The following is a 15,283-nucleotide window of genomic DNA, read 5'->3' as shown; positions in this document are numbered from 1 at the left end:
GGCTGCATGCATTACTGAGCTGAATAAAAAAGAACACAATAGCAGCTCTTACAGAGGGCCTGCTTGTCTGTTTCAGTCTGCCCATGTTGACTTACTGTACTACTCAGTACACTATACTTTCACACCCACACACACATCTTGGCACACAAAACAAAATGTTGGGCACAGGGGAAGCATATGCACACACATACACCCACACAGTGCACTTATCAGACACAGAGGATGATGTTTATGCATATGTGTTCATCTACAATACACTATTACTCTGGAATAGATTGAGAGAGAGCTCCAGGTCTGTAAAAACCTGGTTTCAGATGATACCATAACTACCAGCTGAATGTTGACGGTGTGTAGGGCTAGTGTGGTGTGGTTGAGTGGGGGAGTGTGTGTGTGTGTGTGTGTGTGTGTGTGTGTGTGTGTGTGTGTGTGTCTGTGTTAACTCACTGGCACGCTGGGCTCTGACACTGCAATGCTGTCTGGGTACACCGTGGCCTTCACACACTGAGAGAGAGCAACAGTGAAACGGTACGGCTCATCTGCACGCTCACAACGGTCCTTCTGAGAACACCTGTATACACAGACAGACAAGAGGACAGCGGAATGGGGAGGAAAGGAGAGGGGGATGGGGAGGAGAGGAGAGGAGAGGGGGACAGGAGAGGGGGATGGGGAGGAGAGGGGGACCGGGAGGAGAGGAGAGGGGGACGGGGAGGAGAGAAGAGGGGGATGGGGAGGAGAGGAGAGGGGGACAGGAGAGGGGGATGGGGAGGAGAGGAGAGGGGGACAGGAGAGGGGGGACGAGGAGGAGAGTTAAGGGGGGACGGGGAGGAGAGGGGGACGAGGAGGAGAGGAGAGGGGGGACGGGGAGGAGAGGAGAGGGGTACGAGGAGGAGAGTTGAGGGGGGATGGGGAGGAGAGTTGAGGGGGGGCAGGGAGGAGAGGAGAGGGGGACGAGGAGGAGAGTTGAGGGGGGACGGGGAGGAGAGTTGAGGGGGGACGGGGAGGAGAGTTGAGGGGGGACGGGGAGGAGAGGAGAGGGGGACGGGGAGGAGAGGAGAGGAGAGGGGGACGAGGAGGAGAGTTGAGGGGGGACAGGGAGGAAAGGAGAGGGGGACAGGAGAGGGGGATGGGGAGGAGAGGAGATGGGGACGGGAGAGGAAAGGGGGACGGGGAGGAGAGGAGAGGGGGATGGGGAGGACAGGAGAGGGGGACAGGAGAGGGGGATGGGGAGGAGAGGAGAGGGGGATGGGGAGGAAAGGAGAGGGGGATGGGAGGAGATGGGGGACGGGGAGGAGAGGAGAGGAGAGGAGAGGAGAGGAGAGGAGAGGAGAGGAAAGGAGATGAGAGGAGAGGAGAGGAGAGGAAAGGAGAGGAGAGTTGAGAGGAGAGGGAGAGAGGAGAGGGGAGGAGAGGAGGATGGGGAGGAAAAGAGAGGAGAGGAGGATAGGGAGGAGAGGAGAGGAGAGGGGGACGTGGAAGAGAGGAGAGGGGGACGGGGAGGAGAGGAGAGGGGGCGGGGAGGAGGAGAGGGGGTGGGGAGGAGAGGAGGATGGGGAGGAGAGGGGGGCGGGGAGGAGAGGGGGGCAGGGAGGAGTGGAGAGGGGGACGGAGAGGAGAGGAGAGGAGAGGAGATGGGAGGAGAGGGTTAATGACTGGTGTTATGGTACTTATATATCTAACAGCAGTAGCTCAGTGTATCAATCAACACTTTTCAGATTGCCTGACTCCTAGACCTTCTAATGGTGGTAGCACGCAACACAATCTGGCAATGGGCCAGAAAAGGTTGAATGCATATGTATACTGTAGCTAAGAAAGTAACACTAAAGCGAAAAACTCCCCAGAAGTGGGTGGGCGGAGCAAGCAGAGCAAGGCAGGTGGAAAGGACGGGACAGGCAGAACAGTGACTGTATGCCAGCAGAATAGTCCATACATCTCCAATATCTTTCCTGATAACAATGTTGTGTATCCAGAAGTGGATGAATTGGTCTAATTTAGCATGTACATAGCCTCAACTCTTAGCTACCTCTTCCAATTAAAATGAGCTTTAAAAAAAGTGAATAATGATTTTGGTTTGTTTTATGTGACTACAGCGGCAGTGATAAAATGCAAAACCAGAGGCACGTTCTAATTGAGCGAGGCGTCATAGCAGACATCCTGCCCGCCCAGCTTCGGTTGGATCATTAGGATTCAAAACAATGACTTCTAAAATAAATCACAATCATGTCTCGTACGCTTGCCTTTGGTGAGTTTAGACCATAAGTGTATGTTGTATAGTAAGCTGTTAGTAGCCTATGTGTCTCACCCTGGGAACTTGGTCCCTCTTCCCCTCAGAACTTAGCCTACTGTTATGACTTGGTGTACAGGGAGAAAACTGTAAGAACAGCCCATGTTCTAAAATTTGTCGTTGTCCATTTTAAAAGTGTTGAACAAATAGGCATAAAGGCTACGTCCATCTCAGCTCGCTCAAGTTTTAATCGAAATTACGGCTTGCCTCTTGTCTGCTCATTATACCATAGTTTGTACAGCTCCATTGTTATATTGCTTATATTAGTAATTAGTATCTTATTCATAATTTCAGGCAATGTTAGAGTGATGCATTTCCTTGTTTTGATTACTTTGTGTATTATTAGGAAGGCATAAGGAAGGCATACTATGTAATGTTGGGTCTGTAACCACAACCTGGTCTCAGAGCATTTTGTATTATTCTGTTTATAAAATCCGAGACACTCCATTTAGTATGATATGTTACGTTTTGTGTTGAATATATTCATTTTTGGATGTCCATCCCTCATTTCGTATGATATGTTACGCGTTACAATTATTTTTATATGTTACGAATTTACAAAATGTATGATATGTTACAAATTCTAGCTAGGTGACTAGGTGGCTAACATTAGCTAGCTGGCTAAGAGTTAGGTTAGTTTAGGGGAAAGGTTAGTTAACAAGTAATTGCAAAGTAGCTAAAAAGTAGTAAGTTGAAAAGTTACTAATTAGCTCAAATGCAAAAATGTAAAGTTGTCAGTGTTGAGATTTGAACTTGCAACCTTTGTATTGCTAGATATTCGCATTATACACCCACCCATCCCTTAAGTAACCATACCAAACGTAACATATACTAATTTGAGTGTCCCGGCTTTACTATGTTACTATGTCTATTCTATGAGGCCTGGCTGGTTGCCATGTTTGCCAGTGACAGCCTCTTCAGTAATAGACCCATGTAATTCCAGTTTATATTGCGAAGGTTGTTTTTTTTGCACAATGCTCTGTCGGTGTGTCGATATACAGTGGTTGTAATAAAGTGGATTTTCCTTCCTGTTTAGACCAAATAATAAAATACTTTAAATGGACAGGCAGTGAGGGTGGCAGGCAGTGAGGGTGGCAGGCAGTGAGGGTGGCAGGCAGTGAGGGTGGCAGGCAGTGAGGGTGGCAGGCAGTGAGGGTGGCAGGCAGTGAGGGTGGCAGGCAGTGAGGGTGGCAGGCAGTGAGGGTGGCAGGCAGTGAGGGTGGCAGGCAGTGAGGGTGGCAGGCAGTGAGGGAGGCAGGCAGTGAGGGTGGCAGGCAGTGAGGGTGGCAGGCAGGGAGGGAGGCAGGCAGTGAGGGAGGCAGGCAGTGAGGGTGGCAGGCAGTGAGGGTGGCAGGCAGTGAGGGAGGCAGGCAGTGAGGGTGGCAGGCAGTGAGGGTGGCAGGCAGTGAGGGTGGCAGGCAGTGAGGGTGGCAGGCAGTGAGGGTGGCAGGCAGGGAGGGAGGCAGGCAGTGAGGGTGGCAGGCAGTGAGGGTGGCAGGCAGTGAGGGTGGCAGGCAGTGAGGGTGGCAGGCAGTGAGGGAGGCAGGCAGTGAGGGTGGCAGGCAGTGAGGGTGGCAGGCAGTGAGGGTGGCAGGCAGTGAGGGTGGCAGGCAGTGAGGGTGGCAGGCAGTGAGGGTGGCAGGCAGTGAGGGTGGCAGGCAGTGAGGGAGGCAGGCAGTGAGGGTGGCAGGCAGTGAGGGTGGCAGGCAGGGAGGGAGGCAGGCAGTGAGGGTGGCAGGCAGTGAGGGTGGCAGGCAGTGAGGGTGGCAGGCAGGGAGGGAGGCAGGCAGTGAGGGTGGCAGGCAGTGAGGGTGGCAGGCAGTGAGGGTGCTGGTTTATGCATACCTCATGGAGCAGGTACAGCTAGACAGACCAACCTGAGAGGTCATTAAGCTGACAAAAAGCCCTGCATTGATTTTGCTGGGGGGGAGTTGTTGCCATGGTTTCAGGAGACAGCCATTATCTATGTGTAGTTAGAGGCTGACCTCTTGGCTCTCTCATTAGCTGAAGTGCATGCTTCTGAATGTTGACTAAAGTACACACCCCCCTCTCTCCCTCCCTCCACTAACCTGTCACTCACAGTCTCTCCACCACTTTGTGTGGGATCACTCAGATTCCTAATGGGGTCCGTATGGAATGCACACATACTAAACCAGGACACTCCAACCCTGTTACTGGAGAACTACCGTCCTGTAGGTTTTCATTCCAACCCTGTTACTGGAGAACTACCGTCCTGTAGGTTTTCATTCCAACCCTGTTACTGGAGAACTACCGTCCTGTAGGTTTTCATTCCAACCCTGTTACTGGAGAACTACCGTCCTGTAGGTTTTCATTCCAACCCTGTTACTGGAGAACTACCGTCCTGTAGGTTTTCATTCCAACCCTGTTACTGGAGAACTACCGTCCTGTAGGTTTTCATTCCAACCCTGTTACTGGAGAACTACCGCCCTGTAGGTTTTCATTCCAACCCTGTTACTGGAGAACTACCGTCCTGTAGGTTTTAACTCCAACCCTGTTACTGGAGAACTACCGTCCTGTAGGTTTTCATTCCAACCCTGTTACTGGAGAACTACCGTCCTGTAGGTTTTCATTCCAACCCTGTTACTGGAGAACTACCGTCCTGTAGGTTTTCATTCCAACCCTGTTACTGGAGAACTACCGTCCTGTAGGTTTTCATTCCAACCCTGTTACTGGAGAGCTACCGTCCTGTAGGTTTTCATTCCAACCCTGTTACTGGAGAGCTACCGTCCTGTAGGTTTTCATTCCAACCCTGTTACTGGAGAACTACCGTCCTGTAGGTTTTCATTCCAACCCTGTTACTGGAGAACTACCGTCCTGTAGGTTTTCATTCCAACCCTGTTAATGGAGAACTACCGTCCTGTAGGTTTTCATTCCAACCCTGTTACTGGAGAGCTACCGTCCTGTAGGTTTTCATTCCAACCCTGTTACTGGAGAACTACCGTCCTGTAGGTTTTCATTCCAACCCTGTTACTGGAGAGCTACCGTCCTGTAGGTTTTCATTCCAACCCTGTTACTGGAGAACTACCGTCCTGTAGGTTTTCATTCCAACCCTGTTACTGGAGAACTACCGTCCTGTAGGTTTTCATTCCAACCCTGTTACTGGAGGTCTACTGTCCTGTAGGTTTTAACTCCAACCCTGTTAATGGAGAACTACCGTCCTGTATGTTTTCATTCCAACCCTGTTACTGGAGAACTACCGTCCTGTAGGTTTTCATTCCAACCCTGTTACTGGAGAACTACCGTCCTGTTGGTTTTCATTCCAACCCTGTTACTGGAGAGCTACCGTCCTGTAGGTTTTCATTCCAACCCTGTTACTGGAGAGCTACCGTCCTGTAGGTTTTCATTCCAACCCTGTTACTGGAGAGCTACCGTCCTGTAGGTTTTCATTCCAACCCTAATCTAGTACACCTAATTCTAATAAACTGGTTGATAAACTGAATCAGTTACGACTGGGGTTGGAGTATGTCTGCTAGTCAGTCAGTCAGTATGTCTGCTAGTCAGTCAGTCAGTCTGCTCGTCAGTCAGTCAGTCAGTCTGCTCGTCAGTCAGTCCGTCAGTCTGCTAGGCAGTCAGTCCGTCAGTCTGCTAGTCAGTCTGTCAGTCAGTCTGCTAGTCAGTCAGTCCGTCAGTCTGCTAGTTAGTCAGTCATTCAATCAGTCTGCTAGTCCGTCTGCTAGTCCGTCAGACAGTCTGTCAGTCAGTCTGCTAGTCAGTCAGTCTGCTAGTTAGTCAGTCAGTCAGTCAGTCAGTCTTCCAGTCAGTCAGTCAGTCAGTCAGCTAGTCAGTCTTCTAGTCAGTCAGTCTGCTGGTCAGTCAGTCAGTCAGTCTACTGGTCAGTCAGTCCGTCAGTCTGCTAGTCAGTCAGTCCGTCAGTCTGCTAGTCCGTCAGTCAGTATGTCTGCTAGTCCGTCAGTCCGTCAGTCTGCTAGGCAGTCAGTCCGTCAGTCTGCTAGTCAGTCTGTCAGTCAGTCTGCTAGTCAGTCAGTCCGTCAGTCTGCTAGTTAGTCAGTCATTCAGTCAGTCTGCTAGTCAGTCTGCTGGTCCGTCAGTCAGTCAGTCTGCTAGTCCGTCTGCTAGTCCGTCAGACAGTCTGTCAGTCAGTCTGCAAGTCAGTCAGTCATTCAGTCAGTCTGCTAGTCAGTCTGCTAGTCAGTCATTTAGTCAGTCTGCTAGTCACTCAGTCAGTCTGCTAGTCAGTCAGTCTGTTAGTCCGTCAGTCAGTCAGTCTGCTAGTCTGCCAGTCAGTCAGTCTTCCAGTCAGTCAGTCAGTCAGTGAGTCAGTCAGTCAGGTCTGCTAGTCAGTCTGCTAGTCCGTCAGTCAGTTAGTCTGCTAGTCAATCAGTCAGTCAGTCTGCTAGTCAGTCAGTCAGTCAGTCAGTCTGCTAGTCAATCAGTCTGCTAGTTAGTCTGTCAGTCAGTCAGTCAGTCTGCTAGTCAGTCAGTCAGCTACTCTGTCAGTCAGTCACTGGTGTGAGCTCCATTGAGACACAGAGGTCTAAGGCACTAGTTCCTTATGGGGGGTAGTAATGGTGATGGCGGACTAACCTCTAGGTCCTCTACCACCGCCTCTCAGCCTCCCTCTGCTCTAGACAGGCAATTACGCTATCGTCTCTGCCGTGGCTGGTTCCCCCGACACACACACATGCACGCACACACGCACGTGCACATCTCTGTCACTGTCTCTCTCTCTGGCCCTGACAGGAGAGGCAGGCGACAGGCGGAGATTTCCGCACCTCTCCTCCCACCTCTCCCCTCCTCCCTAACCTCCTCCCTGGGCCGAGTGGTGTGGCCGATGGCTGGTTGATTGCAGATCCTTCCCTCCAAGTACCGTGTTTAAAGACACGGGAGTGGAGAGAGACATCTCTAAAATGGGCATGTCCTCTCACTCTCACTCTTTCCGTTACTGTTATCGGACAGCAAACCACCATACCCTTGGAAGGGTGAAAGGAGTTTAGATGAACAATATCAGATGCAAGAGAATGAAGGGATGGAGAGAAACAGGGAGAGAGGGAGGGAGGGATACTATATGTATAGTGAATATTTGATGGCGTTTAATATAACAACAGGTCCATCATCCAAAGATTAAGTAGGTCTACTGCATCATCTGTTATGTCACAGGATCGGCTGTCTCCTTTCCTCTGATACATCTAATGTACTGTCTGTATTGCTTCAGCTGCTTGGATGGACTGGGTGTCTGTCTGGGGACTCTGTATATGTATGTAGTGAGGCAGACTGCGCAAAGCTCCCAGTACGCACAGATAACATCATCACACTCTGCCATCTTGAATGATTACTGAGAACAACCCTGAGCTGTTGTGCTGTGTTGGGCTGCTGTGGGCTGAGCTGCTGTGAGCTGAGCTGCTGTGGGCTGAGCTGCTGTGCTGTGCTGAGCTACATTTCCCTCCAGAACACCCAGATACTCAACAAGCTCTCACAGTCCCACTGCAGAATTAGATGTTTATCCACGTTTCTCTAAACTACAAATTTTGAAGTATTTTTGACACCCTGGGTTGCTCCTGCTGCTCCGTATTGTTCCATTTCGCCAAACGTCAAATTTAGAAGTTACGGGTTAAATTTAGGGACTCGTTCTGAATGGTTAAGGTAAGGGTTAAGGTTTGTGATAGGGTTAAAACAAAACATGTGATTGAACCCGCAACCTTCTGATCCAGAGTCATGGGATTACACCTATCCTCCATCCACGTCCACCACGCCCTAGCAAAACCCAAACCTATCCTCCATCCACGTCCACCACGCCCTAGCAAAACCCAAACCTATCATCCATCCATGTCCACCACGCCCTAGCAAAACCCAAACCTATCCTCCATCCACGTTCACCACGCCCTAGCAAAACCCAAACCTATCCTCCATCCACGTCCACCACGCCCTAGCAAAACCCAAACCTATCCTCCATCCACGTTCACCACGCCCTAGCAAAACCCAAACCTTTCCTCCATCCACGTCCACCACGCCCTAGCAAAACCCAAACCTATCCTCCATCCACATCCACCACGCCCTAGCAAAACCCAAACCTATCCTCCATCCATGTCCACCACGCCCTAGCAAAACCCAAACCTATCCTCCATCCACGTTCACCACGCCCTAGCAAAACCCAAACCTATCATCCATCCATGTCCACCACGCCCTAGCAAAACCCAAACCTATCCTCCATCCATGTCCACCACGCCCTAGCAAAACCCAAACCTATCCTCCATCCACGTCCACCACGCCCTAGCAAAACCCAAACCTATCCTCCATCCATGTCCACCACGCCCTAGCAAAACCCAAACCTATCCTCCATCCCCGTCCACCACGCCCTAGCAAAACCCAAACCTATCCTCCATCCACGTTCACCAGGCCCTAGCAAAACCCAAACCTATCCTCCATCCATGTCCACCACGCCCTAGCAAAACCCAAACCTATCCTCCATCCCCGTCCACCACGCCCTAGCACAACCCAAACCTATCCTCCATCCATGTTCACCACGCCCTAGCACAACCCAAACCTATCCTCCATCCATGTTCACCACGCCCTAGCACAACCCAAACCTATCCTCCATCCACGTTCACCACGCCCTAGCACAACCCAAACCTATCTTCCATCCACGTTCACCACGCCCTAGCAAAACCCAAACCTATCCTCCATCCACGTTCACCAGGCCCTAGCAAAACCCAAACCTATCCTCCATCCATGTCCACCACGCCCTAGCAAAACCCAAACCTATCCTCCATCCCGTCCACCACGCCCTAGCACAACCCAAACCTATCCTCCATCCATGTTCACCACGCCCTAGCACAACCCAAACCTATCCTCCATCCACGTTCACCACGCCCTAGCAAAACCCAAGCCTTCTTGATGGTAATAGCTTTCACTGTTGCCCCTAGTGGCCGGGACGTCGGGAATTTCAAAGTCAATCTTGAACAATCTCCTTGAGATATTAGTTCAAATTGAGTGTTTGAGACTCTTTGTTGCGTGCTGCTGCCTCCCCGATGTGTGTGAATATCCATTTAAATGGAGGCAGTGGGAGGGAAAGAGAGCCGTTCAAATTGTCAAAAATTCTAACAATAACAATCATATATAAACAAGACAATAAACAGACTCACACACATTTCAACAAACGTCACTGACATCCCAACTGCTCAGACCCACATGTCCCGTAACCATACATATCACGTATGTCTCACACACATGTTTAGTTATTCAGACTGACTCATGTTGCACTGAGGGTTGCATATCTGAGGCACAAAAAGGGCTTTTGTGATCTCTGTGTCAGAGAGGAGCGATAGAGAGGAGAGGAAGAGGAGAGAAGAGAGAGAGATAAAGATTGTGAGCAATGGTAAGAGATGGAGGAAGAAAGAGTAAGGAAAGAGAGATGTAGGGAGGTGGAGGGAGGGAGAGAGATAGAGAGATGTAGGGAGGTGGAGGGAGGGAGAGAGATAGAGAGATGGAGGGAGGTGGAGGGAGGGAGGGAGGGAGAGAGATGGAGGGAGGTGGAGGGAGGGAGAGAGATAGGGAGATAGAGAGATGGAGGGAGGTGGAGGGAGGGAGGGAGAGAGATGGAGGGAGGTGGAGGGAGGGAGGGAGAGAGATGGGGGAGGTGGAGGGAGGGAGGGAGAGAGATGGAGGGAGGTGGAGGGAGAGAGATAGAGAGGTAGAGGGAAGGAGGGAGATATGTCAGGCTCCTCTAACAGGCTCCTCTCAAGGGGTACCAAATGGGTTTATTAATAATTGGCTTATGAGTAATACAATAATTGGATCTCCTCCTCCCTCCCACTCCCTCCACCTTACTGCCCCTCCTCCATGTCTCTGGCTGTAAATTAAACGACAGGGATGGAGGGAGGGAGGAGGGAGACTGGGCATAAGATTAAGCTGACATGATCCCGGCCTGGTTTCCATATCAAACCTATCTCCATGGTAATAACAATGCGGTAGGTAAATATGCCATCATCATTAATAATAACGGTATTGTGTCTCTGTATGGCTCAGATAGATACATAGCTCTATTGATATGTTGGGCATGTTTGTTGATCGAAATCTCATTAGCAGTTCATTTGGGAGAGAGATTGATGCAGTGCCAGTACCCAGTTCTGACTGCGGAACACAATGTTAACCTGGCCATTAGACACACAGAGAGACACCCTCAATACAGCCATTATCATCACTGGCCTAATTGATGTTAGCATTGGAAACAAGTGGACATTTGATACTTTCTGTGCTTTACATCGTTCAGAAGCACTCGTTTGTGAGAGGCTACTGGAGTATATAGAACTACACTTAGGCTTACTGGAGTCTATAGGACTACACTTAGGCCTACTGGAGTATATAGATTTACACTTAGGATTACTGGAGTCCATAAGACTACACTTAGGCCTAGTGGCCTACTGGAGTATATATATTTACACTTAGGCTTACTGGAGTATATAGGACTACACTTAGGCTTACTGGAGTCTATAGGACTACACTTAGGCTTACTGGAGTCCATAGGACTACACTTAGGCTTACTGGAGTCCATAGGACTACACTTAGGCCTAGTGGCCTACTGGAGTATATAGATTTACACTTAGGCTTACTGGAGTATATAGGACTACACTTAGGCTTACTGGAGTATATAGGACTACACTTAGGCTTACTGGAGTCTATAGGACTACACTTAGGCTTACTGGAGTATATAGGACTACACTTAGGCTTACTGGAGTATATAGGACTACACTTAGGCTTACTGGAGTCTATAGGACTACACTTAGGCTTACTGGAGTCTATAGGACTACACTTAGGCTTACTGGAGTATATAGGACTACACTTAGGCTTACTGGAGTATATAGGACTACACTTAGGCTTACTGGAGTATATAGGACTACACTTAGGCCTACTGGAGTATATAGGACTACACTTAGGCTTACTGGAGTATATAGGACTACACTTAGGCTTACTGGAGTATATAGGACTACACTTAGGCTTACTGGAGTATATAGGACTACACTTAGGCTTACTGGAGTATATAGGACTACACTTAGGCCTACTGGAGTATATGGGACTACACTTAGTCTTACTGGAGTCCATAGGACTACACGTAGGCTTACTGCAGTCAATAGGACTACACTTCGGCTTACTGGAGTCAATAGGACTACACTTCGGCTTACTGGGGTCTATAGGATTGCCATTCAAATCTCATGATGGGTCAGAGTGTATCTTACCGTGGAAGACAGTGGCCATGTGCTAATTTGCGGTGTTGCAAATTAGCGGTAATTCAAATCTCATGATGGGTCAAAGTGTATCAGACCGTGGAAGACAGTGGCCATGTGCTAATTAGCGGTGTTGCAAATTAGCGGTAATGCAATATAGACTGTTTAATTAGCCCTATTGTAGATCAGACAAATCATTTGAAATAGCATTATTTATTAAACACTATTGGCCCAAATCTGTTCCTCTGAACTAAAGATTTGGGCCTCAACCCAAACCCCTGATGGAGGGCTTGGTGATGTAGTAAGACTGTGTGAGTGGCCTGCCAGGGTGCTGAAGTCATTGGACAGCATTTACGATTTCTACTGGCTATCAGCCCTGTCGTTGCCTAACATAAATATTACACTGAACAAAAATATAAACACAACATGCAACAATGTCAAAGATTTTACTGAGTTACAGTTCATATCAGGAAATCAGACAATTTAAATGAATTCATTAGGCCCTAATCTATGGATTTCACATGACTGAGAATACAGATATGCATCTGTTGGTCACAGAAACCTTAATGAAAAAGTAGGGGTGTGTATCAGAAAACCAGTCAGTATCTAGTCTGACCACCATTTGCCTCATGCAGCATGACACATCTCCTTCGCATAGAGTTGATCAGGCTGTTGAGTGTGGCCTGTGGAATGTTGTCCCACTCTTCTTCAATGGCTGGATATTGGCAGGAACTGGAACACGCTGTCGTACACATAGATCCAGAGCATCCCAAGCGTGCTCAATGGGTGACATGTCTGGTGAGTATGCAGGCCACTGGGACATTTTCAGCTTTCAGGAATGATGTACAGATCCTTGCGACGTGGGGCTAAAACATGAATTGAGTGCGGCGGATGAACGACACGACAATGGGATCAGGAACTTGTGATGGTATCTCTGTCCATTCATTCAAATTGCCATTGACAAAATGCAATTGTGTTCGTGTTCCGTAACTTATACCTGCTCATACCATAACCGCCACCATGGGGCACTCTGTTCACAATGTTGACATCAGCAAACTGCTCGTTCACACGACGCCATACACGCGATCCCACAGGTGAAGAAGACGGATATGGAAGTCCTGGGCTGGCGTGGTTACACATGGTCTACGGTTGTGACATACTGCCAAATTCTATAAAATGACGTTGGAGATGGCTTATGGTAGAGAAATGAACATTACATTTCCTGGCAACAGCTCTGTTGGACCTTCCTGCAGTCAGCATGCCAATTGCATGCTCCCTCAAAACTTGATATATCTGTGGCATTGTGTTGTGTAACAAAAATGTACATTTTAGAGTGGCATTTCATTGCCCCCAGCACAAGGTGCACCTGTGTAATGATCATGTTGTTTAATTAGCTTCTTGATATGGCACACCTGTCAGGTGGATGGATTATATTGGCAAAGGAGAAATGCTCACTAACAGGGATGTAAACAAATGGGTGATTTTTTTGGGAGAAATAAGCTTTTTGTGCGTGTGGAGAATTTCTGGGATCTTTTATTTCAGCTCATGAACCATAGGACCAACACTTTACATCTTGCGTCTATATTTTTATTAATTGTACATAATGTTGTATTACTGTATGTTAATTTCACTATTCTCCTCTAACTAATCTCCCCTGCAACTTAAATCCCCCCCCCCCCAAAAAAAAGTTATATTTTCACATACACCAGATATGTACAGTGAAATGTGTTGTTTTACAGGATCAGCCAGAGTAGTACAGCACCCTTGGAGTAAATACCTTGCCCAAAGGCACATCGACAGTTTTTCACCTTGTCGGCTCAGGCATTTGAACCAGTGACCTCTCAGGTTACTGGCCCATCGCGCTAACCACTAAGCTACCTGCCACCCAGTATTAGTATGTGGCCGTCCATCGGAAGTGACACGCTTTAATTCTGGGTGACCCCTCCTCACCCTACACATCTCCTCTCTGGATCAAACCCATACTATAATCCTGACAAATCTGATCAACAACCCCCCTTGTAATGTGGTAAATCTGATCAACCCCCCCCTTGTAATGTGGTAAATATTGAGAAGGTAAAGGATCTTCAGAGTGATTAGGTAGGTAATTGTGCAGGGGTTGAAGGGAATAGTGACACTGCACTAGACTGTTTATTGCTCTGAGTGGTTAAGACTGTGGTCAGACCATACCGCCAGTTAACCAACAGCTGTTGGTCCATTCAGGGCCTGTCAGAGCTGAAGAGCGCTTGAGATGATTATGTTCCTCTGAACTGCAATCAAAACACTGCTCACTTTGTGGACCTGAGAATATGACATCAAATGCTCTCTCTCGCTCTCTCTCTCCCCCCCCCCCCTCCCCCCATTCCTGAAGCTTTCAATGGGTCCATACTGTCTGTAACAGCTGCTGGCAATTAAAGGATTGTGTGTAGAGTCTCGGGCCAGTGTGGAAGATAGAATGGAGGACAGAAGAAAGAAAGAAGTGAAAGAAGATACTCCTCTCCTCTCCTGGCCAACCCTGCCTGCCTCTCTAGTCTGTCCTCATCACTAGAGCTGCCTAATGTGCTGCCATGTTCCTAATTACCCACCTTAACATGCAGAGCTTCAATGGTGGCAAAACATAGAGTATAAAGACTAGAGGAAAAAACAGTGTGTTTGGAAGAGAAGAAAAGACAGAGAGAGAGAGAGAGAGCGAGAGAGAGAGAGAGAGAGATGGTTGGTCAAAGCGCTCAGTGGTTTATGTGTGGCAAGCCAACTAATTGAGTGTCTGTGAGAGCTGATTACAGAGAGGAAAGAGAGAGAGAGATAGAGAGCGAGAGAGCGAGAGAGAGCGAGAGAGAGAGCATCTTAATAAGAGCCAGTACATCTCTACCCTAGCTGAGCCGAGCTCCATGGTGGCACAGACAGACATACGCCTTCAGGGGAAAAGGAGCAAACATTGGAGAGAAGAAGGAGGGCTAATTTCATGAAGTCAACATTGATTTGGGGAAGAAAGTGTCCATGGTGGCCAGGTGGAGGACCGCTGTGGAGGATGAAGCCGTAGTACTCAGAGGCTGTTTAGTTGAAGGAGGTGGAGGGTAGATGATGCAGAAAGGGGGGAAACAGATGTATTCATCTACAGCAGGTTTCAACAAGAGCCTCCACCCTGAATCAACAGCCTCTTCTGGTCAACAGACCCTATAAGATGCATTATCAGACTAAACAATGACCTCTCTCACTGAGCACTGCATTACTAACTCAGCATTTCACTTCACTGTGTCTATATTTATTTTTTATTTTTTTTAATCTGTTATTTTACCAGGTAAGTTGACTGAGAACACGTTCTCATTTGCAGCAACGACCTGGGGAATAGTTACAGGGGAGAGGAGGGGGATTAATGAGCCAATTGTAAACTGGGGATTATTAGGTGACCGTGATGGTTTTGATGGCCAGATTGGGAATTTAGCCAGGGCACCGGAGTTAACACCCCTACTCTTACAATAAGTGCCATGTGATCTTTAATGACCACAGAGAGTCAGGACACCCATTTTAACGTCCCATCCGAAAGACAGCACCCTACACAGGGCAGTGTCCCCAATCACTGGCCTGGGGCATTGGGATATTTTTTAGACCAGAGGAAAGAGTGCCTCCTACTGGCCCTCCAACACCACTTCCAGCAGATTCTGGTCTCCCAGCCAAGGACTGACCAGGACCAACCCTGCTTAGCTTCAGAAGCAAGCCAGCAGTGGTATGTAGGGTCGTATGCTGCTGGCAAATGTCTAGTAGATAAAGCGGGCTGACAGGGACTCGACACCCATATAGCGCTGGG

General features: G+C 48.7%; 1 protein-coding gene across 1 annotated transcript in view; it reads right to left on the bottom strand.

Annotated features, from left to right (window-relative positions):
• The window catches only part of LOC139416721 (plexin-A2-like), a 466,777-nt gene that overhangs the window by 211,428 nt on the left and 240,066 nt on the right, over positions 1–15,283 (bottom strand). Inside the window, exon 6 of the mRNA XM_071165718.1 lies at positions 445–568. Coding sequence (XP_071021819.1) covers positions 445–568 — 124 coding nt within the window. The remainder of the gene's footprint in view (positions 1–444; positions 569–15,283) is intronic.

The sequence above is a fragment of the Oncorhynchus clarkii genome, chromosome 9, assembly GCF_045791955.1.
Source record: "Oncorhynchus clarkii lewisi isolate Uvic-CL-2024 chromosome 9, UVic_Ocla_1.0, whole genome shotgun sequence".
NCBI lineage: Eukaryota > Metazoa > Chordata > Actinopteri > Salmoniformes > Salmonidae > Oncorhynchus > Oncorhynchus clarkii.
The sequence above is the reverse complement of the archived record's forward strand: the minus strand, read 5'-3'. Positions and strand labels throughout refer to the sequence as shown.